This window comes from Silurus aristotelis, assembly GCF_946808225.1.
Source record: "Silurus aristotelis genome assembly, chromosome: 12".
Lineage (NCBI taxonomy): Eukaryota > Metazoa > Chordata > Actinopteri > Siluriformes > Siluridae > Silurus > Silurus aristotelis.
Window position 1 is genome coordinate 23,996,429 of NC_139585.1, and position 24,520 is coordinate 24,020,948.

At 39.3% G+C, this 24,520-nt stretch overlaps 2 protein-coding genes and 1 long non-coding RNA gene across 11 annotated transcripts in view; 1 reads left to right on the forward strand and 2 right to left on the reverse strand.

Moving 5' to 3' along the window:
* The window catches only part of LOC310734609 (uncharacterized protein), a 51,476-nt gene extending 30,871 nt beyond the window's left edge, over positions 1 to 20,605 (reverse strand). The window contains exons 1-21 of one of the 8 annotated variants that reach the window (XM_083556861.1): positions 20,078 to 20,239; positions 16,144 to 16,299; positions 14,741 to 15,013; positions 14,046 to 14,591; positions 13,227 to 13,666; positions 13,020 to 13,148; positions 10,688 to 10,885; positions 10,435 to 10,575; positions 8,995 to 9,255; positions 8,040 to 8,223; positions 7,784 to 7,950; positions 6,993 to 7,121; positions 6,507 to 6,682; positions 5,721 to 5,890; positions 5,343 to 5,567; positions 4,131 to 4,237; positions 3,136 to 3,327; positions 2,868 to 2,985; positions 2,515 to 2,743; positions 1,653 to 1,800; positions 1,240 to 1,417 (exon numbers count right to left, since the gene is read on the reverse strand). In XM_083556861.1, coding sequence (XP_083412987.1) covers positions 1,240 to 1,417; positions 1,653 to 1,800; positions 2,515 to 2,743; positions 2,868 to 2,985; positions 3,136 to 3,327; positions 4,131 to 4,237; positions 5,343 to 5,567; positions 5,721 to 5,890; positions 6,507 to 6,682; positions 6,993 to 7,121; positions 7,784 to 7,950; positions 8,040 to 8,223; positions 8,995 to 9,255; positions 10,435 to 10,575; positions 10,688 to 10,885; positions 13,020 to 13,148; positions 13,227 to 13,666; positions 14,046 to 14,591; positions 14,741 to 15,005 — 4,003 coding nt within the window. In that variant the 5' untranslated portion in view covers positions 15,006 to 15,013; positions 16,144 to 16,299; positions 20,078 to 20,239. Of the gene's footprint in view, positions 1 to 1,239; positions 1,418 to 1,652; positions 1,801 to 2,514; positions 2,744 to 2,867; positions 2,986 to 3,135; positions 3,328 to 4,130; positions 4,238 to 5,342; positions 5,568 to 5,720; positions 5,891 to 6,506; positions 6,683 to 6,992; positions 7,122 to 7,783; positions 7,951 to 8,039; positions 8,224 to 8,994; positions 9,256 to 10,434; positions 10,576 to 10,687; positions 10,886 to 13,019; positions 13,149 to 13,226; positions 13,667 to 14,045; positions 14,592 to 14,740; positions 15,014 to 15,799; positions 15,946 to 16,143; positions 16,566 to 20,077 lie in introns of those variants that run through there. The other 7 variants (XM_083556867.1, XM_083556863.1, XM_083556866.1 and 4 more) reach the window with 7 other exon arrangements.
* A 1,384-nt stretch (positions 20,606 to 21,989) lies between these two features.
* Positions 21,990 to 24,520, reverse strand: part of LOC310734655 (sulfotransferase 2B1-like) — a 7,283-nt gene continuing 4,752 nt past the window's right edge. The window contains exons 3-7 of one of the 2 annotated variants that reach the window (XR_014536105.1): positions 24,491 to 24,520; positions 23,417 to 23,511; positions 23,078 to 23,258; positions 22,471 to 22,801; positions 21,990 to 22,406 (exon numbers count right to left, since the gene is read on the reverse strand). The exon at positions 24,491 to 24,520 is cut by the window's right edge and continues 97 nt beyond it. Coding sequence is in view for 1 of the 2 variants with exons in the window: in XM_083557009.1 (XP_083413135.1) it covers positions 22,692 to 22,801; positions 23,078 to 23,258; positions 23,417 to 23,511; positions 24,491 to 24,520 (416 nt within the window). In the remaining variant the exon portion in view is untranslated. Of the gene's footprint in view, positions 22,802 to 23,077; positions 23,259 to 23,416; positions 23,512 to 24,490 lie in introns of both variants that reach the window. The other variant, XM_083557009.1, reaches the window with a different exon arrangement.
* Positions 23,522 to 24,458, forward strand: LOC310734672. The gene is made up of 2 exons (XR_014536110.1): positions 23,522 to 23,841; positions 23,985 to 24,458. It is a non-coding gene; the product is annotated as an uncharacterized lncRNA (long non-coding RNA).

Genomic DNA, 24,520 nt, shown 5'->3' on the forward strand with positions numbered 1-24,520 from the left:
CTCCAAAATGATCACAATATTTGCATTATAACAATTTGAATTTGTTTCTCAACCAGCAATATTTTCATTTACATTCATGCCATTTGGCAGGTGCCCTTATCCAGAACAACTTACAGTTCTCTCATTGGTTGTAAAACTGATTATTAAGGGTTAAGGGCCTTGCTCAGGGGCCCAGCAGTGGCAGCTTGGTGATGCTAGGATTTTAACTCATGACCTTCTGGTGACCAAGTCTTTAAACCCTGAGAAAAATTCCATTCCAATATGGACCAACATTTTTGATGACATCAGCAAAATCTTTCTGTCCAATCAAAAGCCTTGTACAATCTGATGTGTCCCACTCCTCTCCCCTCCAAAATTATAATATTCACCTTTCCAAAGTTGAGTGATAGAAATATCTGCAATGTGGGTTGTATTGTATGTGTAAGATGGTTAAAAAGGAAATCGCTCGAATTTAGTCACTGTAGTGAGAAGTATTTGTGTTGGTTCATGGCTTTGTCAGTTCACATTTTCTTTCTAATAATAATGATCAAAATTAGGTTTGCGAGCTTCCTTTAAGTGCGGCTTAGACCGAGCTGTGAGGTAAACTGGGGATAATCGATATAACCCCGCCCTCTTTCATCAAAAACTACCCGAATGCAGATGATCCCTGAGTTACGATGGTTCGACTTATGATTTTCCGATCTTACAATGATGATATGAAAATGTAAAAATAAATATTATAAGTTTAGTGCACACGTAGCAGCGTACGCTCCGCCGTCCACTCGCAAACTGGTGCTCGTCTACATGCATGCTGCCACATACATTTATACTGTACTATAGTTTATACGGTACAGTACTGTAAATTGCCCTGTTTTTGCTAAATTTACTGGAATTTGTTCAATTATTAACAAGTACACAACCCCATACTGATCACTATTCTTTAACATCCATCTCAAGTCAATGTATTTTACAGGGACTTGGTTTTTACACAAGTGTATTAGGTCGCTGAGAAAGCCCGTCCCTAACACCCTTGATTCCACCACAATGTTCTAAAAAGAAACATGGTGGAAACCGGTAACCAGCACAGCCAAATACTTTTAAATAAAGAAATGCAGTAAAACTACAATAAACCCTTTCCGTAATTTTTTATCATTTCTACTGTAAATTGTTCATAGGGAGGAGAACGAAGCTTGGTGTGAAAAAATACGCTTGTACCACCAGACCTTCTTCTACCTGGCATGCAACTGGTACTTTACTTACCGATGTATCCACAAGTATGCTTTCCCTTGGTGCTCTTTCCCACGTCGCAGATGGCGCGCACGTTCTTCTCCTCGAAACCGCACTCATTATTCAAAATAGTGACACAGTCTTTCTGCACTACGAAGGCCAACGCCGGATCCTCTTTTCTGTCCACTGGGTAGCTGTTATCATCAGCATTCTGCACACAGACCAATTCACACAGTTTATACAACGCTTTGAACCATTACAAATAAAAAATAATGAAAAATACACAGCTTAATAAGTGTCCGAATAAATCAATCACAAATCCGATGTCTTATTCCCACTGTGTTGTCAAAATAATGAAAGAAAGTTCAAGAAGCTAAAGCTTTCTAGCACTTTCTAACATGAAATACACTCTTGCAGCAAGGGGTTTGATGTTCTAGCACTCGAACCTGAATGAGTTCCAGGACAAAGTGTGTGTCTTTGCTGTAGAGTTCAGTGGAGAGGCGCTCCAGACTGCGGCCCAGCCTCGCCTGCTGCTTCTTCATTAGGTTCTGACCCGCTTCGTTCAGCTCCACTCCCACACCGAACTCGTTTTTCCTACAGGACAGAGAGAATCAGAACGGGGACTTTTGAGGACTTTCATCAGAAAAAACGATAAATTTATGTGTTTATTAGCAATGGTGAAGAATATTTAATATACAGACTGCAGGAGATGTTTCTAGTTAACGGGAACAAAAATTATAGATAACATCTTTAAAATTATGCAAAAGGGTTACATTTTAATCATCCACATTGCTAAAAATAATCTCTTTTTTCATAATGGGATAATTATATAACAGCTATAAGGTCAGAACACTTATTTGTAGACATATTTACTCATTGAAATAGTCTTATTCTAATGGTAGATACCGCCTGAAATAAGCAAAACTGCCAACAATAAATATAAAACAGTTATATAAAAATATATATATATAAAATTCACGTCAAGGTTTGGTTCAATTTCTTGTATCGCTGAAAATCTTGAATTTTGAATCCATACTGTTAGCCACTAGCCACTTCCTGGTTAGCTACTTTCGCTAGCGATATTAATTCTTTAGTGTTTTCATGCATATGCATAAGAAATCTTATTTCCGGTATGGAGTGTGTGGAAACACCATCGTAAATCAGGGACTACCTATATAAATATATATATATATATATATATATATATATATATATATATATATATATATATATCCTAAACAACAATTGAAGACATAACTGAACATAACACAACAAATCAAATCCAATATAAGACTAGAAATGGTGAACCTGATGTCCTCGATGATGGCTCTCTGCTGACTGAGCTGCTCACTAACAGTCTCCCCATCTGAATGTCCTTCAGGAGCCACTTCTACACCTTCACCTTCCTCATCCTCCTCTTTACTGTCAACACTGCTGTTACCCTCCTCGTTCATCACTGATGCCAGTTCATAGAGATCTTCATCGTCAGCATCGGCATCATCTTTAACGTCGTTCCTGTCGCCATCATTATCTGCATCTTTAGAGAGAGAGAGAGAGAGAGAGAGAGAGAGAGAGAGAGAGAGAGAGAGAGTGAGAGAGATACAACACTACTCTAGTGAAGGGGATGAAAAGTGCTCTAAAGCATTTGGAGTAAAGCTTACCCTGCTTCGAGGCTTTAGAACTGGAGTCAGACATGAGCTCGGAGTTTTCCAACAAATCCTCACCATCAGCCAGACTCAGTACTGAGGAGACGTCACTCATAGAGTCACCCAGCGGTTTCTGCAGGAAAGGAAGTAACAACCGAAAATGACTGACTCCAGAATTTTCCAGAACATTCCAGGCTCTAATAATGTAACATTTATTAAGGAAGCTCAGAGTGCACCAGTCGACAAATACATAATTTAGGATGATAATGAGTTTTCCTCTAACCTGTGAAGGCACCTCAGGAGTCAGGGGTACGAGAAGTTTGGTGTGGAAGTCCTGCACCCATTCAGTGATGCCCAGCAGGATGCCCAGCTGATGGAGCTTGTTGAGGTACCTGGTCTCTGACTTAGCTGCGTCCAGGAGCACAGTTTTAGACATGGCCTGGCCAAGCACTCTCGAAAGAGGCTCCAGAAACACCTACATGATAATCAAATAAGTAGAATTATCAAAGAGCAATATATTGAAATATATTCTAGTTTCAGGACTGGAATTGGAGCAGTTAGTGGTTTGATAGTATGTTTAAAGCAACATCAGTGATAAAAGTATACAGTTTTAATGTTATAATAATTAATATAACCATACGTAGTTTATCTGAATGCTTATGTACACCACACATTCATTTAATTCAAAGTGAATTGGCAAAAAAGTTAACGACGTGATGCATCGATTAAAAAATTGTGCAACGGATGCAAGTTGCCATTTGTATCAAGATGCATCATTTTGAACACATTCGCATCTGTAAGAAACGATTTATTTCGATACAATTTTTACTGGTCTCCTATACTTTTATTATTTACAAACTGACCAATAATTTAAGACCAACATCTCTCAGCGCCACTGCTGCTACGTGAGTATGACGTATCTCAACACTACAGACAGCGAGACGTGTCCTGAGAGTCATGTAGAATACAGATTAACATGGCATCCTTTGTTTGTTTCTGAACCAAAGAAATATCACCATATTGAATTGCATGGCATCAAATGTTTTCATTGCATAGACTTGCATTGTGTTAAATCAAATGGTAATTAAATCGCACTGCATTCTAATAGGGGTGAATCGTAGCACATCGCATCGGTAGCTGCTTTATAGGTATCTTTATTTTATCGTACCGTTGGCTATGCATCGAGATGCAAATCGCATCGGCCTCAGTTATGGAAATGCGCATCCATAATGAAAACCCTTTCTTCACATTTAAACTGTATAATGGTGAACACCACACCTGTTGCAGCAGCTCTCTGCAGATTTTAGTAGGCATCCGAGTCAAACATTCGAGCACGAACTTGGCCACGGTGCTGAAGGAGCTACTGTCTTCATCGAGGGATGGGTCTGAGGGATCAAAGGCAGATGCAGGCATTTATTCCTATTAAGGCTGATGATTGTTTTCATTTACTGTATGTTTAATGTTTATATTATTAATGCAAATGAACAGATCCCGTTAGTCACTCACGGAACACTTTATTAGGAACACCCTTGCATCTAGTCTATGGAATTATCATGAAAATACCCCCATCATCTTTGCGTAATGTTCAAATCAGACATTAGGATGGGGGAGAAGTTTGATCACAGTGATTATATCATGACTGTTTGTGTTAGATGAGCTGGTCTGAGTATTTCCATAATCGCATATCTCTTGGAATTGTTACACCGAATGTTCATTAAGATCCAGCAAATGGCGGTTTTGCAGACACACCCCTTGGTGTCAATGAAGAATAGTCCAAATTGTTCCAGTTGACAGAAAGGCAACAGCAATTCAGATAACAACTCTGGGGTGAGAAGAAAGACATCTCTGGACATGTAGAACAAGTCCACAGCCATTTCTAGCCTTTTCGTCACCCAAGGCTCTCACTGGCGCCCCCAGCTGGTTTTGCCTATGCCTAGAAACGGTGCTGCTCGAGGCAGATGGGCTACAATAATGGAAGTCCAAATTGGGTTTTAATTTTCTCAACCAAGTACTAAAAGCTGAGGCTGCTGTGGCATCGGTTCACCAAAACTGGAACAAAACAGGAAAACTCTAGATTGGTCTGATGGAGCTCAATTCTACTGAGCCACACAGATGGTAGGGTCAGAATCTAGTGCCCAAAGCATGAATCCATAGATTGAAACCTGTCTTGTGTCAACAGTCCATGCTGTAGTGATGTAATGATGTAAGAAATTTAGTATTGTAGCTGGTCATGTGCATCCATCTTCTAATGGCTACTTTCAGAAAGATAATGCACCGTAAAGCACAATGCAAACGTGTATTTGATGGCTGTCCCAGTCACTAGATCTGACCCCAGAACCGAAGTGTGTCGTCTGCATGAACCAGCATCTCAAAGGAATGTTTCCAGCATCTTGACGAATTTATGCTACCACGAACTGTTGCTGTTTTGAGAGCAAAAAAAAAAAAAGCTGAATGTGATTAAAAAGCCAAATGAGAGACCCAAGATCCCACCTTCTCTGGCAGCTGTTGCTGCTAGCGCACTCTCCATGTGATTAGCTAGCAGTGCCGTGGGGGCGTTTGAAATCCCAAAAGCCACCACGATGGACACCAAGTGACCGGCAGAGCCTGCAGGGTCAAGGGCCTGGGTGGCTTCAGCGAAGAATTTATCGCCAGTGATGGAGGTGATCCTCAAGAGTACTCCAGGAGACACCTCTAAAGCCAGAAGGTCTGTGTTACCTGCTTCAAAACAACATTATTAAACATCTGACCTAAAGGGGAGACCAACCAAAGCTGCTTCATATTGTGTGTGGACAAATCAATAATAAATGACATCACATCTTGGTAACTTTGCAGGTCTGTAACTAAATCGTTGACTGCATACTGACATACCGCAATATTTGTCAACAAAGTGTTTGAGGGGTCCATGATTGGGCTGAAAAACCAGCTCCCACTGGCTCCATTCAGCCAGGTCCTCCAGAAGTGGGGCAGTAAGGAGACTTGCCACTGCTTGCTTCCAGCTCTTGTCCCCTAGCAAGCCCACTGTCTCCACCAGCAGGTCCCTGACACACACATACAAATGATGCATTTACCCCGAACAACATGGACATTAAAGACGTTTGATTGTTATATACAGTAATTATAATTGAGAATCATTCTTTTCTCCATGCTAATTCACAACCAGAGAACTTTTTTTATCTTGTAGGCTATTGTATAATAATAATAATAATTTGCCCCTAAATGACTGCAATTTTATTTACAGATTATAGCGCGCTGGTTTGCATTTCCCCCCCCTAGTGGCGTGTATAGACAATGACAGCTTTGTGAAACGCTGCTATTTTGTATTCATGACTTGAAACAAAGCAATCTGAAGACAATCCAGACCAGTAGAACAAAAGTCATGTCCTTATATTACAATAGGAAGATTAAGTATGTGCTGCATTACTGGAAGATTTACTGCAAAACACATTATGGAGGCGTCAATTCACAGTTACTTCGTCATTTAGTCCTTTTATATACATATCCATTAACTAGGTGGAAAATCAGAACTACTGAAACTGTATTTTATCTGGTGGGAAATTTTAATCCAGTGCTTAGTGGTAAGACAATGTACAGTGTGTGTGTGTGAGTGTGTGTGTGTGTGTGTGTGTGTGTGTGTGTAAATGAGAAAAGCCTCACTCTGGCTCTTTAGGGAGCAGAGGGCATTCATAGCGCACAAGACTGGAACTGGCCCCATCACACAGCTGCTTCTGGCGCCTGGCAAAGTCTACCAGGGTACGCAGTTTTCCGTAGCCCAGCTCTCGACTGTCCTGAACCCTGTAGTGGCTCCTGAGTGCAGCCTCGATGAATGGCAGCTGCTCAAACACAGCAAGACAGGAAGACCAGTGTGTTAAATTAAACACTGTAAATTTTATGTATATAGTTTGTCAGTGAGAGTTTGCATCAAAGTTCTTATGAATAGCATTCGATTTTAAACCTATACAATATCCTGATGATGCAGGATGTATGTTCACCCGTTGTGAAATAGTCAAATGTACATAAACCTTTTCTTTCCAATGACTGTTACTTTATCCACAATAGTATTTACAAAAAATTGACTTGTCTGAGTCAAAAGGAAGTATTGAGTACATACCCAGTACATATTGAAATGTGTATAGGACTTACTCGTGAAGGATCTGATTCTCCGCATTGCTTAATAAAGTCATACACATCTTGCTGGCTGGGTCTGAAGCCGTATGCTCGAAAATCCTGGTTTCCAATAGCTACAGCGCCTCCTGCAGCATCCTGTAGAATCTGCACACACATCCAGACCAGGGTTCAGCATTACAGAGCCTCCTGACAGCTAGTGATCTTTACTCAGTATCTCTCAATATATATGTATATACTGTATATATATATATTAGGGGTGTAAGGGTACATATAGTTCACGGTTTGGTACGTACCGCGGTTTTTAAGTCACGGTTCGGTTCAATTTCATCACAGTTTGGGGAAAGAAATGCAAAATATACAATTGCTTGTCGTTTTTTTTTTTTATTAACGCAGTTTAAATATTATTAAGACTTGTGAACATCAACAATTGACATTTTATTATACTGATTATATTTAGTAATCAGTTAGATTGGCACAAATTCAATTGATTAAATAAATGGAAGAATTTTATAGTTAAAATTAGTTTGACCTCATTTGGTGTGTGTGTGTGTGTGTGTGTGTGTGTGTGTAATAAAATAATATGTGCTAAAAGTGCGAGGCGAAAACTAAGCAAACTATCGGTTCGCCACTTAATGCGTTCGTGAGGAAACTCAGATGTTAACTGTGTTCCTCACGTAAAAATAATTGCATTTTGTACACACGTGACCCGAAATTAAAGCCCTGTACTGGAAAGATTCGGTACGCGTACGTGTACTGTTACACCCTTAATAGATCTGTGTATATCTCATGTGTGGATGTAGGCAGACCTGCAAGTTTTTGACCAGGAACTCCAAGAAGGAGCCCTGATAAAGCTGAGGAAACTCTTTGAACTTGAAATGCTCTGCCATCTTCTTCTCCAGCCGGCTGAGATACGGCAAAGTCAGCGCACCCATGACGGTGGATATGCAGTTCTGGAAGTACTGCTTCACAGCATCTGTGGCCACACATCCAAAAAAGCGAATAAAGGTGATGCCCTTAAACAAAAAGAGCTATGACTCTCTGACTAAATGTAAAGAAAGGCACCTTCAGTTGGTGGCATCTCAGTTGCCTTCTTCTCAGATGCTTTTTGCTCCGTGACATGTTTTTCATGTTTCTCCTTCAGAGCTAGGTCATTTGGGAGGGCCAGAGAGCCGCCGCAGATAGCCAGCTGAAACAAGGTCCGAGCCAGCCTGTCTCCGGATACGCACATGAGGAATTCCTGAACTCGCTGCAAATGCAGACAGATTTATTGCACACGTTGATCATTTCATCAGATAAACCTGACATTTACAGTAGGTCCATTGTAAGTACAGTGGCCTTCTTGTTCCAGCATGATAATGCATCGGGATGAATGGGAATGCTGACTGACCCCTCACCTACATCAGTACCTGTACAGTTCTCCACAAACACACTCCAAAATCTAGTGGAGCATCTTCCCAGAAGAGTGGAGGTTATTATAACAGGAAATAGGCACTCAATATGGAATGGGATGTTTATACAGTACAAAACCTTTGTCCATATAGTGTAAATCCCCCATTCAGTAAAAACTATCCGAAGGTCAAACAGGTCTAAAGGAGAAAAGTTAATTTTATCATCTATATAAGATACAAGAGAAAAGTGGAAATTTGATAGACATCCAGACCAGATACTAACGGAAGTCCCAAGAGGCCACATTTTATAATATACATTTTTTCTTTCTTATTATTACGTGAAAAATTAAGTACTGATCACGAGGAAACAATGTTTGTTTTGTCAAGATCACTAGAAAACAAGACAGGAATTAATATTATAATGCACGGCCTATTAGGACTTCATAAGATAAAGATAATATAGAACTATCATGAAGAAGCAATTAGGACATTATGCAACAACAGCAATCTGCAATTTCCTAACCTACTGTAAAAACTACTTCAAGAACAGTCTGGACCTTTCACTCAACAGCAGCAAGACAACAGATCCAAAAAAACAGACTATGTGTCGAAAACCTAAACCTGTTTACCTTGGTCATCCGTGGACTGAAGATTCCTGCAGAGTTAGTGAAGACCTCAAGGACGGCCTCGGCAGCGGTCAAGCTGGCATATTTCTTCCTGAGCTCCAGGCTGCCTGACGATGAGTAGAGTGGCGCTCCCTGTGCTGGCTCCAGCAAATTCTTTTTAATCTTCCACAGCCTGGCCTCAACCTCCTCCCCAATATCCTTCTGAATAGTCTCTCTGGCTCTCTCCAAGCAAACGCTCTCACACCCATACGCCTTCGACAATGTCTGAAAGCCAGAAGTTTGGACACCAATCATAGATGTTTATAGATGAAATTGGACACCAATCATAGATGCTTACATCTGAAATTGAACACCAATCAGATGTTTATAGATTAAATTGGACAACAATCATAGATGTTTATAGATAAGATTAGACACCAATTGATGTTTACAGATGAAATTGGACACCAATCATAGATGCTAATATCTGAAATTGGACACCAATCGTAGATGTTTATAGATTAAATTGAACACCAATCAGGTGTTTATAGATTAAATTGGACACCAATCATAGATGCTTATATCTGAAATTGAACACCAATCAGATGTTTATAGATTAAATTGAACACCAATCAGGTGTTTATAGATTAAATTGGACACCAATCATAGATGCTAATATCTGAAATTGGACACCAATCGTAGATGTTTATAGATTAAATTGAACACCAATCAGGTGTTTATAGATTAAATTGGACACCAATCATAGATGCTTATATCTGAAATTGAACACCAATCAGATGTTTATAGATGAGATTAGACACCAATCGTAAATGTTTATAGATGAGATTAGACACCAATTGATGATTACAGATGAATTTGGACACCAATCATAGATGTTTATAGATGAAATTGGACACCAATCATAGATGTTTATAGATAAGATTGGACACCAATCATAGATGTTCATAGATGAAATTAGACACAAATCGTAGATGCTTATAGATGAAATGGGACACCAATCATAAATGTTTATAGATAAGATTGGACACCAATCATAGATGTTTATAGATGAAATTAGACACCAATCATAGATGCTCATAGATGAGATTGGACACCAATCATAGATGTTTATAGATGAGATTGGACACCAATCATAGATGTTTATAGATGAAATTGGACACCAATCATAGATGTTTATAGATGAAATTGGACACCAATCACAGATGTTTATAAATTATAGATGAAATTGGACACCAATCATAGATGTTTATAGATGAAATTGGACACCAATCATATATGTTTATAGATGAAATTGGACTCCAATCGTAGATGTTAATAGATGAAACTGGACACCAATCATAGATGTTTATAGATGAAATTGGACACTATTTATATTTGCTTATAAATGAAATTTAAACACTAATCGTAGATGCTATGTGCAAATATGCTGCCTCACTTTCTTACCGAAATGGGAAGGCCAACGCTCTGGATCCGGACTCCGAGTTCATACGGAGAATTACAGTTGTACTGGTCTGCAAGGTACTTCATGAACTCGGCGAGGTCAATCTTTTGCTTGGTGTGCTTTCTCCTGAAGCTACGTAGACTCTAGAGACAGAGTAATCAGAAAGAGAATCAAGTGTTACAGTCTTTTAAATTAAATTTACGCTGGACATACATACATACAGATCTAAACAAAAAAAATGATCAAACTGATCACCCTAAGAAGATCCACGGTCTCGATCTGGTGTATATCTTCATCCTTGGTGTTTTCTTCTATTATGAACAGACGGTGAATAATTGGGATTTTACAGAGCGGCCCTAGTTGGAGCTCTTCAAATCTCTTCTTGTTCTTGATGCCAGCAATCGCCTGACCCAGCTCATAGAGAGTGCACATGGAACAGATCGCCTCTATCGACTGACAGTGGACAGAAAAGAAAAACAATTGGTCAGACACCAAAAAAGTAGCATGCAGAAGAACAAAACTTTAAAAAAATTTTCTAATTCAAAAGCTGTACAGTACTGGAATATTTATGTACAGTATATTTACTGATCGTATGCAGGATCTGTAGCAAACAGCGACTCACGGGCTAGTCTATATAAAGTAGAACAGTGTATAGAGCTAGTGCTAGAGCTGGTTCTGTCTTGAAATGTCCAAATAAAGTGTAAGGTAATGCATATTTATGGCAGTCCTAGGAAAACACAATCAGAATTAGAGGTAATAGTGGATTTTACTTATACTGACAGCTAGGGTGTATCATATTTGCCAATAACTGATTAATGATTAATTTCGTTATTTTTTTTTTATATAGATACTGGATAAAGACCAACAAACAAACAACACTCCATGTAAAATAATACTTAAATTTATTGAAAAAAAAAAAAAAAAAACAGTACTGAATCATGACAATAAAATAAATATGAATATATTAATTAATCATTTTTATTATATAATTAATAAATTGTAAATAGTACATATAATATAGCTCTGTCCATGCAGTGCAGAGTCTCATGTGTGTAAAAACAAACAGCACGTTGCGTCAGTGATTCTGAGTCAGCGATTATAATGACGCCGGACCTTTTCAGCGACTCCAGCAATGGACGCTACCCGGAAAATCTATTGATATGGGTCTTTGCCATTAGACGATAGTTCCAGTAATCAACTATTGGTGAAGATTAATCGACAAAACCAATTACTTGGTCAACCGAATATCAGAATGGCACTGTGCCAGACAACTAAAACAACTAAATAAAAAAGTAGTACAAACTATCTGTTGTTTTTTTAATAGTTCTTGAGTTTAACGCTCAAAAGTAACCTAATGGATCTTTAGGCTGTGGTCTCCAATTGCAGGGATCAAAACAATGTTTTTTGTCCTATAAAAATAGTCCGACTGTTTGTCTTTCAATGCTGGGTACCAAGTTTCAAGATGCCAAAACAAATTCAAAAGCTTCATTGACTCATTAGCTGATGTATTGCCACATATTACGCAAATTGAGTTTGGAGCAGGTGAACTGCTTGTAGAGACGAAACCGTGATTTAGATCATCATATTTTTAAACTCTGCTTTCTTTTTTCTCATCGGATTCTGCCTCTAAATTTGGATGTTTGTTTAATACTCATACTTAATACTTAGCTGAACCTGCTGCAAGTGTGGAACAGATGTTTTTTTTTTTTAATTGAGCAAATTTGGATAGTGTCCCTGTACTGGCTGGCAGTTCAGTTCAGTTCTAGGGACCATTAATCTATAATTATATTGTTATGTCTCAACCTTTCAAAGCTTTTGGAAATGGAAATTTACCTAATGGAAATGTCTTTATCTATTTTTTAGTCTTTCCTGATTTGAATTTGGATCAGAAGCCAGTCAAACACAAACATGTAGTACCTAAAGAGTGCCTAAAGACACCCGAGCTCCGAATGGTCTACTCAAGGTGTTTGACCACAAGACCATAAGATTACTATGTTCTTTTTGAACATCCTGCTTCTCATTTGGTCCCAATTTTCTGTTATAATAACCTCCATTCTTCTGGGAAGATGTTCCACTAGATTTTGGAGTGGGCTTATGTTGATTTTTGCTCATTCAGCTACAGGGTGTTAGTAAAATCAGGTACTGATGTAGGTGACGTGAGGAGGCCTGGGGTGCAGTCAGTGTTCCAATTCATTCCAAAGGTTAGTTGGGTTAGTTAGAGCGCTATAACAGGAGATTTTCCACTCCAAACCATCCAAAGCATATCTTCATGAGTTTGCTTTGTATACAGGGGCACTGAACAGGTCTAAGTCTTCGAGTTCAAGTGAAGACGTCCTGTACAATTGTGTGCCTGCAGCTTTGTGGTAACAGTTTACAATATTGTTGGAAAAATCCCAGTACATTTGTTTATATAGTGTGTATTTCAACATGGCCAGGTATATCATTTTTTCGTTAAATATTATAATATAAAAAGTTATTCTCTCATACTAATTAATTCATTTGGACAATTTATGTGTCACCTGAAGACCAAAATGTAATATTATTATCACACACACACACACACACACACACACACACAAACACACACCTGAACGAAGAGGTTTATCTCCTTAATGGTCCGCTCGAGTTCCTTCAGAGCAGGCAGCTGCCAATAAGACCTGATCCCCAGTGCGTTCAATGTTGCCACTTGCAAAAGCATGCACACTTTGCTTATGACCTATAAAACCAAAATAGTCTTAAGAAACTCATTCACAATCAAAAACACTTTCCTGTGTAGCCTTATAAAGGCTTATACCTTCTCAACTGTGACATGCTCCCCCTCAGCTGCAATGTCTCGAATGGCGTCCTCAGCCAGGCTGTTTACATCGTCTCTACTCGCCGTCTTCTTGCGCCTGCCCACTGTCTCCTTCTGCTCGTTTGCCACCTCCAGGGCTTCTATTGCACGAACGTTAGCTCCATGTACCTGTCTCAGTTGGGCATGGTGGGCTTGACGGAACACCAGGCTGCCTCCCTCCTGGCCATCTCTGTTTTTCCTCTCTGCAGCTCTGGACTGTCTGGGATTGAGAGGTGGGAAGTCCAGCAACGACGTAACACTGGAGTCTGCAGGTGGTGGAGTTGCATTACGCTGCCACATAGGAGAGCCGCTCTTGGAACTTACCACTTTTTTGGTCAGGCGGTGGTCTGCTGAAGAGCGCTGTGGGCTTTCGCTAGGTGTCAGTAACTTCTTTGCCGATGCTGTTGAGTAAAAAGGCAAAGGAGCATGGGTGAAAAGTTCACATTCAAACTTTGAACATTTGCCTGTTCACACTAGGGGTGTAACAGTACACGTATTCGTACCAAACAATTTCAGGTACAGGGTTTTTGGTGTGTACCGAATGCATGTTCCGCAATTGAACCGAACCGTGACTTACAAACCGAGCTACATACCAAACCATGAATTTTGTGTACCGTTTACACCCCTAGATCATGCTGTACTAATCAGTCACACTGTGTCCCTGTATGTAGATGTGATGACAATAAATCAAAATAAAAGCATGCAAAAACTAGTTGCAACTTAGCCATTCTGCATGGTTAGATTTTCAAAATACATTGGAACGATTCTGAGGTTACGTACTAGCAGAACTTTCTGTCTCCTGCTCTGCAATAAACTGTTCTTGGCCCATAGCTGCTTGCTGAGTGCCGGTCTGACGGTTGTACAGTGACATATATAACCCCAGTGGCAAAATTGAGCCAAAATGCAGGAAGTAGCCATTCATCAATTGTCTAATGCAGGTTGCAGCAGCCGGGTAGACTCTGATAACCTCTTTAACCTTCTGAAGGAGCTCCTCTTGGGCCATCTCACCTTCCTTACGCGACGGTGTGGCGCCACGGGATATTACAGAACCCGTCTTCGTTGGGGGAGGGGTTCCGTTTGACTGTGATCCGGGAGTAACCCTGTGCATCTTGTGAAAGATGTTCCCATTTTGCACCAGCAGATCCTTCGACAGGGACTCGACAAAACTGGAGAGTGAGGGGAAGCCTAGGTTAGTAACGATTAGGTTTCGCATGTAGCGAAAACTGTACAGCACAGCCAGCTGCTCGAGAGGGAAGCCTTCGGGGTGCTCCTGAACCAATTCCACCACTTCCTGCGATATTCTGTCCTTTTTTGTGTTTTTAAAAGCTTAAAGTAGAAAATAGAAACATTGTATTAGACAAAAATCTATAGTGTTTCACAAAGTCATGAATTAAAGATTTATAATATATATATATATATAGTACATGAAGATCTATAATGCAATTTAAAATGAATGTTTGACTCAAGGAAAATACCTTCTGGGCTGCTTTGCGCCCCGTCCACCACCTCTGGAGTGTCTTGGTTCTGGGGTATGTGATTCCTGTGGAAAACTCTGCCATTCTTAACCAACAGGTGTTCCCCTAATGAGGCAATGAAATCAGAAATGTTGGAGAAGCCAGCATCTGCCACGGTCAGGTTATGATGGTACTTCTGATTGTAGAAAACAGCCAGCTTCGAGAGCGGGATTCCTTCCGGGTGACCCTCTACGAGCCGCACGACTTTCTTACCAGGTTTACCCATTTCTTCGTCTGCAAATTGTTCATTAATATCTTAATTAATAAATTAAATAAATAATTGAGCAGCAAAAGAAAATCAACAAAAGTACAAATCAACCCACCCCAAGAAAACCTTTTATTTTGACCTTTTTTTTAACATCTTCCTAAAAAAAACTACATAGAGCAACAATGTTATTTTCACAATATTTTTAATCAAGTATCTATTAGGATGACCTCATTTTTTTGTCCAGATAATGTTGCCGGACCCAATCTGACCGAGTGAAACAACCCCTGTTTTAGGCGAATCAAAGCCGATTAGCATCACTGACAAATGGTTTTCTTAAAGCTAATGCATAGTCTCAATCCCTTGACTTGTCTCCGCATTACTTTCACTTTTAAAAGTAGGCATGAGTTTTACGATTTGATTCCACCAAACGTTTAAGCGATCTCGATCACGATCATTCAAGCTGTGATCAATCTTGCTCAAAGATGACACTTAACTATCCTTCCAGGTTTGGACAATTTTTAACCCAGTTTTAGTACTTTCAGGAATCGATACTTTCTAGAAAATTTCGGGAAAGTGGAAGCTCAGTGGTCAGGCCCTTACGCAAGGCCCTTAACCCGCTGTCCTCCAGTTGCACTGTAACATGGCTGACTTTGTGTTCTGACCCCAGCTTCTTAACATCGCTTGGATATGAGAAGAAAGAATTTCACTGTGCTATAATGTACATGTAACGAGTAAAAAGCCCATAGAAATAAGAAACAACTCGTTCATCAATTAAATCACTCGCTGAGACCTGAAACGTATGGAAACCTTACCCATTCGCTCAGTTTAATCCTAGTTGTTATATACAAATCCAGGTATATAAATGATAAAGGCTATTAAAGGGTTAATCAGACACCTAAACAAGACTCAGCTGAACTTGTTGGCTTGGAGCCAAGTATCGATGAGAACCCTTTCGAAGCTGAACACACAATTGTTTTCCCTGCAATCCACAAATCAAAACAAAAAAACAAGTTATTTTATAATGACACCGAATATAAACACAAGTAAATAAAAGGCAAATTGAATAATGATAAAAAAATACCACAGGATATCAATAAGTAAATCCAAATCGATGAACATGTCTTCAAAATGTAAAGAAATGAAGCAGATGTCTTACCATAGGAGAGCAGTCACTGTTATAAGTCAAATCCTAACAAGTATCTATGTGGGTCTATGTGTTCCTGTTGTTGTTTTATGTCACTCCACCTTTTATCAGCCAGCTCATGCACACAGTCATGCACACAGCCAGCCAATCACGAGGCTCTTGTACATCCTAGTAAAAGGAAACAGAAAGCAACCGGCCAACTGCAGCTCACCCTTAACTTTCATTTTCAGAGAAACCAGTGCAGAACAGAATCAAAACCTAACGTCTCGGTTAAAAAAAGTGTTTTTTTTATTTAAAATATTTATAAATGTTGCTGTCTGTTTCGTTCCAAAAACCGATCTGAGCTATATTCGGCTCGTTGGAATGCAGGATGTGTTAAAGGTGTTGAAAAGAATGTGAGACGTAAGTTTCAATTTCCTGCTCTTGGTCTCATGTGATTGAATCGCTCTGTGCTGCCAGGGAAGTCATGTGACTGAGCCTCCTCCTCAGAGTCGGATTACTCATCAGCTACACTTGACTATTCCCATTTTCTGAAACACAATCCTGAACCCTGGTGAGTCATTAATTCCTAGGGAGATGAAAATTTTTTCTTCTGGTTTCATAAGACAGAAGTATTCACACACCTTAAACTTAGATATTTTGTAGTGTCACAGCTCTTTCAGATTCACCTTCAGCCTCTTGTCTGAGTAACCAGAGCCCTTCCTTATCTCTAGGCGCAGTAGAGATAATGACAGTAACTGCTTTAACTGATAAGATGTGTGTTTAAGTACAAACTCTGGGGTCCTTCAGGGAGAAATTTATATATATACATATACATATTTATAGCTGGAGGTAGCAGAGCTGAAGATGTTGAGGTTTTTATGGGAGTAATGAGGATGGAAAGGATTAGAAATGAGTTTATTAGAGGGACAGCACATGTAGGACGTTTTGGGGACAAAGTGAGAGAAGCCCAATTGAGATGGTTTGGACATGTGCAAAGGAGAGACATGGGGTATATCGGTAGGAGAATGCTGAGGATGGAGCCACCAGTAGGAAGGGAAAGAGGAAGGCGAAGGAGGAGGTTTATGGATGTTGTGAGGGAAGACATGCAGGTAGTTGGTGTGAAAGAGGCAGAAATAGAGGACAGGGGGGTATGGAGACGGATGATCTGCTGTGGTGATCCCTAATGGGAGAAGCCGAAAGAAGAAGAAGAAGATATATATAAATATTATTATGCTAAAATCACAACTTACACAATAATCATCTCAGTTTAAGTGAGGTTTTACTCGTTGCACATTGCTCATCGGTACCATTTTGTGCAGATTCATTAGGCATAATCCGAATTAGGTTCATTTGAACTCCCAGCTTGAATGGTCTCTATTTCAAGGAAGTAAACTTTTTGTTTTAGTAAAATGAAAGCTCCAAATCACTCTGTCCTCTACATCTGCCTTTTTAAAACCTACCACCAGCATGTCTTCCCTCACCACATCCACAAACCTCCTCCTTGGCATCCTCTTTTCATCCGGCCCTAGCAGCTCCATCCTCAGCCTTCTTCTACCCCACATGACCAAAACCACCTTAATCACAACTCTCGCCTTCCCCAAAAACGTCCTTCCTGCACGGTCCCTCTAAAAAACTCATTTCTAATCCTGTCCATCGTTATCACTCCCAACAAGAACCTCAACATCTTCAGCTCTGCTACCTCCAGCTCCACCTCCTGCCTTTTACTCAGTGACACTGTCTCTAAACCGTACAACATTGCAGGTCTCACCACAGTCCTATAAACTTTCCCTTTTGGTCCAACAGTTTAAAAATAAATTCGTTTCAAACTTTTCAAAGAATAAAAAAGTAGTATTTAGTTATGCTTCGCTTATACTAAGCATTATAACCAGACTATTAATGACAAACATAAGATGACTGGACGCGACCTGTATTTTGCCATCTGGTATAACTTCCTCACTTAACCTTCAGTTTTATGTCTTTAAGTCATTACTTGTGTCATGTATTACCTTAAAATAAAAGAATTAATTCAAATAAAGTTTGTGTGAATTGACATACATATTTAATGTTAAGTAGCATTCATATGCATTATTACAGTATTATTAGCATGTACTCTGATTATAACTGTGCTTATGCCTTAAGTGGTGTCCTACCTGAATCAATCCACCTCTTAATATCATCGTTATGATGTCACGGCTATAGAAACTCTCAATATTATAGAGGAATACAGTAAAACAGAGCGCTGCATCACAGACAGGAATCACATGCAGTGTGAATGAATGCTATTACTAAAGCAAGAAACCCAATGATCACAGTTTAACAAGTCTCCTTTCACTGCAGCCACAGCTGCACCACCTACATACATCATCTCTAGCAGAAACATCGATATTAACCTCTTGTAATGGGTGCATTTTCCTGCAAATGATCCATGCATTACGGTTTTCCTGGGGATTTATTATTTAGGGAAATTGTGTGTTGTGCAAATTCAACAGGAAAGAAAACGCAAAAGTATAAATGTTTTATGAAAAAGCTTTAACAGAGTTTTGCTCGACCTTTCCTCACGATGTCCAGCTTTTCTTGAAAGAATCCGTCTTGTAAATGTTCTTTGTATGTATAATCTGCGACTAAATCGATTTCTTCTCCTCTGTCATCCATTAACTTTCTCTCGGCTTCTCCCATTAGGGGTCGCCACAGCGGATCATCCGTATTAATGATCTTCATGTTTGATTTGGCACGTTTTTACGCTGGATGCCCTTCCTAACGCAACCCTCCCCATTTATCCGGGCTTGGGACCGGCAATAAGAGTGCACTGGCTTGTGCAACCCTAACGGCTGGGGTTTGTTCCCTGACCGGGAATCAAACCAGGGCCACAGCGGTGAGAGCACCGCATCCTAACCACTAGACCACCAGGGAACCCCTAGAGCCCTCTCTGGTCATTCAATCAAAGGAGGGGCAAACGCTAACAGCTTAGACGCCTGCTAGCTGGCCTCGGAGTGATTGGAGTCTGATTGGTTGAAGCAACAGCTTCAAGCAACATATACGTGATGTGCCAGCTGGAATCAGATTGGATAAAAAAAAATAAAACCGAAACGTACATTCTGGAAGCAGAAGACCTGAGAGAAACTCTACAAAATGCGAAGAATCATTTAATACATGTTCATCTATAAAAATGAAGTGATTCTGAGTTTAGAACCAGAAAATAAGGACTTTCTGGCATTAACGGCCCGCCCACAGCTGTGCACATCTTCAGTGCCTTGCAAAATATCCGTAGTGTATGGCCTCAAAAACAGCAATGCGCTAATAGTGTAACGGATGTTAGAGATGGAGACCAAGAGGCAGGCAGAATCACCAGGATACCTCTGTATGTATAAGCAGGGTTTGGTTTTTTAGTGGTTATGATGTTAGGAAACTGGGGGGAACCATGATACACCCCTGGAGAATAGAGTGTTAAAGGTCTTGATCAAGATCCCAACAAAGACAGTTTAGCAATGCTGCGGCTTGAACCATTGATCTTCCAATCAGCTTAAACTCTAAACTACCATCTTCCCTTTAAAAAAAAAATCACTCACCCCAGATGGGACTCGAACCCACAATCCCTGGCTTAGGAGGCCAGTGCCTTATCCATTAGGCCACTGGGGCTAATCTGTGTGTTACACACTTTAACCAGCAGCTTCTACGTGACTTTCGGCTAAAACTCTAGACAACCTGGGAATTATGGGAAATAAGTCAAACTAGAGTCTGCATAATGGTGTAATGGATCATTTTTGGCCTCAGAGGTCCAGAGTCCCTGGTTTGATCCTGACTTCAGGTTAGAGTAAGGTTACTGTATCCCTATAAGATTCCTGGTCCTCTAATGTTTTTCAAAGCTTCCCACAAACATGTCAGGTGTAAAATTGTGTGTATGTGTGAGCATGATGTGGTATTGTCCCATCCAGGACAACAAGCTGAATAAATGAATGCTGTGTACCTGATGATGTTGCACTGGATGAAATCTCACATCTGCATGAAGAGGATGAAGCCAAGCGTCTGCATCATACTTCTGATCATTGTGTAATCACAGAACACACCGTGTGTGTGAACTTCAGCTCAAAACTTTCTTTCTTTCTCACTCACACACACACACACACACACACACACTCTGGGGCTCAGTCTTCATTGTGTGTGTGATATAAGTGATGGACTGATAGATTGGTGGAAAACCTTACACACAGTCCATCACAGCAGATCTCTAGATGGGGGACTTGTGCATTGTGTGTTTATGTTGAAATAAGTAAACAAAAATATAAACAAACAAAAATAATAAACAATCGCTAGGTTACACTTCCTCATGCACATAACATACAAACGGTTTTCTATCCGTGTAATAAAACACTAGTAAGTGATAATAATTTCCCCTCCAGCAGGGTATAATCCGGGGCAGTCCTCCAGATCGCCAGTCTGGACCCTCCGCACTTATTTATATTTCTCCTGTAAATGGGGAAAAAGGCGTGTATGTGATGTAAGGCACTCACTGCTGCCCCCTACAGGACTGGAGTCAGTGTACTGCACACAATACAGCAATGAGAGGTAGATTACAGCTGAGGGCATCGCATCGCATCACATCACTAACACGAGAGAGAGAGAGAGAGAGAGAGAGAGAGAGAGAGAGAGAGAGAGAGAGAGAGAGAGAGAGAGAGAGAGAGAGACAGAGACAGAGAGAGAGAGAGAGAGAGAGAGAGAGAGAGAGAGAGAAATAGAGAGACAGAGAGAGAGAGAGAGAGAGAGAGAGAGAGAGAGAGAGAGATGTGCAGCACATTACACTACCCCAACCCTGACTTCTATAGATCGATAGATAGATAGATAGATAGATAGATAGATAGATAGATAGATAGATAGATAGATAGATAGATAGATAGATAGATCGATAGATCGATATATAGATAGATAGATAATGTTGAGATTGAAAACTCATAAATATGATATCCTCATTTTTTTATATACTTTGTCATAACAATTCTTTATTAATAAATCCGAATTAGGAGGTAATAAAAACAGCATGGTTTGAAAAAAAGCATTATCTTGACAACATCACTTAGTATTGGTTGTATGTTTTAGTCTTTTTCAGTATTTACTTGTTACCGCAATGATCACTTTTGCATACTGAAGTTATGGCCTGGTATTTATTAAAGACAGAATAACCAGGAGAGAGTTTTCTGTGCTCTCTAGCTAAACTCGCTTGCTACTGAAGGATATTACACTCATTGACACTTCCCATATACTGTATACATTATATGGACAAAGGTTTGTGGACACGCGGCCATAAGTTTGCTTTTTGAACATCCAATTCCACATTAGTGCCCATTTGCTGTTATAATGACCTTCACTATTCTGGGAAGATGTTCCACTACATTCTGGAGTGTACTGGTGGAGGTTTGTGCTCATTCAGCTACAAGTTTGTTAGTAAAGTCAGGTACTGATGTAGGGTGAGGAAACCTGGGGTGCAGCTTTATTTAAAGAGGTCAGAGCTCTACAGCAGACCACTCAAGATCTTCCACTCCAACCCATGTAAACCATATCTTCATGGAGATGGCTTTGTGCACAACGAAATTGGGTCTCCTAGTCCAAGTGAAAGGAAAATTACAAGAAACCAAATCTGAAAATGTTGTGCCTCCAACTATTTAAGATTTAAAGAAATAATTTATGCTCATGAAGTGTGTCTAAAGCTTGAAAAGATGTTCAAATAAAATAATCAATGCAAACCAATATATTCAAGTTTATTTCTTAAAGTTACTGTGTTTCCCTTTAAACTAATAGACTTAATAAAATAGTTGAATATTAATACAAATGTCACCACTGGCTCCTTATAATATGTTACAATTTTATCATTAATGAAAAAATAATACATGATATAATGTTTATTTTTTTAATTTGCTTCTTGATTCATTAGAAAAACAGGTTGAACAAAAAGTCGACGATTACGCAATTAACGAGTATGCAGAAGAATAATCGCTAACATGAAACAAAAAATCAATCGAATAATAAGCAAAACACCACTATAACTACTTTCTTCATAAAATATATCCATGAACAAATGGCAAAAGAATAAACATCTGATGAGAAAAGTTCAATGGAACAGTCACCTTGTCCCTAACGCCATTTTGTTATTAGTTCAGCAGAGTTACATTAATAAAAATTCTATCCTAAATATATATTCAATATTTCTAGCAACATTATCTTGTACTTAAAAAATGTGCATATTCAAACTCTGTGCTTAAGCATAATTTATTATTATTACCTCATAATGAAAGTTTTTTTTGCTATCGAGTGGTGTGTCAGAAATAATACTTTTGTAATTATGATGTAATATCTCAAATGTATTGCTTTAAAAAACTAACTTTCTATAAGATATTAATATGACTATATTTTATTGGTTAACTGCCGATATGCTTTAAGTTTGAATGTCTCCAGATCTTTGCCTTCAGAATTAATAATCTACATTCCTCTGGGGTAAATTGTCAACTAGCAACCTGGAAAAATTTGAAAATATATATATATATATTAGGCTACTTATGAAGTTTGCTAGCATTAAGAATTGAGTGCATTTAATCCCAAACAAAATTGTACTTGACATCTTTCATGCTCTCTTTATAAAAAGTATTAAATTTCTCCACTTGGGCTTCAGTGAGAAGGTTCTTCCAGTCACCAGCTATTCCTGAAAGAAGACACAAAGACAGTGAGGTATTTACACAATGTGTCACAAGCTCCAAGACTCTCCCAAGACTTTGTTTCTTAGAAGCGACATGTAAAATGTGTTTGAAGTGGGAAGTGGTTTAGCTCGGTGGTTAAAGTGTTGGATGTGTGATCAGAAGGTCATGAGTTTAAATCCCAGTGGCACTGATGGGGCCCTTGTGCAAGGTCACTAACCCTCAACTGCTCAAACTGTATAAATGACAAAATAGCAAGTGTGTCTGCTAAAGGTTTGCTTTACCTTTCCTGAGAAATTCAGATTTCTTTTGATCCATGAACTCCTCTGGAACCAGAGAGTAGTTGGACATCTTGTTTTGCTTCATGTTCTTGAACAGACAGTTCTCAGCGATTTTCTCAATCACTTCCGGGCTCAAAGGCTTTTCCAGGAACTGGGCGATTTTCGTGACCGAGCCTTTCAAGTCCTACAGGGTATATTTGATTAGAACTACGATTAGGTCTGGGTATAACAATAAACATGCACACAGAGCTTTATTATAAATGAAAGTTAGAGGTTATAATGGAGACTAAAATACAGTTCGAAGACATAATGTGTAGCAGAGATGTGCTGCAAAATGTTTACTTGTATCATCTCCTCATATGAAATGTAGAAAATGCGGTCTTGGTCTTTTGCGTTAAGCCAGCCTTTCACATGTTCAAACCAGGAACCAAACATAACTGTAAACAGTGACCAAAAAAAAAGAAAATCATATAATAATCATATTCTTTAGTAACTGCACCTGAATGATTAATTAACAATAGTGAAATTATAGGAAAACAATTTAAGGAGTTATTACATGCTAATTAATCACCTTCTCGTTTATTGCATACACCGTATTTTCCGGACTATAACCTGCTACTTTTTTCCCACGCTTTGAACCCCGCGGCTTAAACAATGAAGCGGCTAATATATGGATTTTTCCTGGTTTTTTTCCGGTTTCACAAACTTCAAAGCCAAAAAACTGAGACCCATAACATTAGACCAATGAAATTGCGGAACGGGTTCAGGTGAACCAATGAAACTCTTTATATTAAATCAGATGCGCTCCCACTGAATCAGACAGCACCACATCATAAATATGGATGATGTTCCTCTGACATTTGACCTGCTGCTCACTAACTAACTCTAGTTGCAACAGAAATCATATAAGCACAGACAGGTTTCCAAAACTCGTGCTTTTTTATTTTTCTTGGCAACAGCGTTACGGGTTAGTCAAAGAAACTTAGAAATCAGTATCAGAAAATAATAAGGACATATTCCTCGGTCTTGCACACATGCAGTAATAGCGGAAAAATGCGGTAGTAGGCTATTCCCAAAATGCCGCTCTGCTCTTAAAGGAGCCACAACATATTTCACCCGTTACACCGTGTAACAGACACTGTCTTTCGTTAAAGCCTGTGTAAAGTTTTAGTTTTACACATTAGTTTCAGTGTAGACACCTGCGGCTTATAGACAGGTGCAGCTTATTTATGTTTAAATTCAGTGGGTGCGCTTTATAGTCCGGAAATTACGGTAAATAAAACATAAGCTGTTAAAATCCTGTTTTGCTATAGATTATATACTATATTTCAACTGAACTTCACCTTTTTATCACTTTCATGGCAAACAGCCAGGTTAGTAATTTGCAGTAAAAAAAAATCTATATAATAGTTTTACTTTTGCCGTTCAGAAACTTTTCCAGAAACT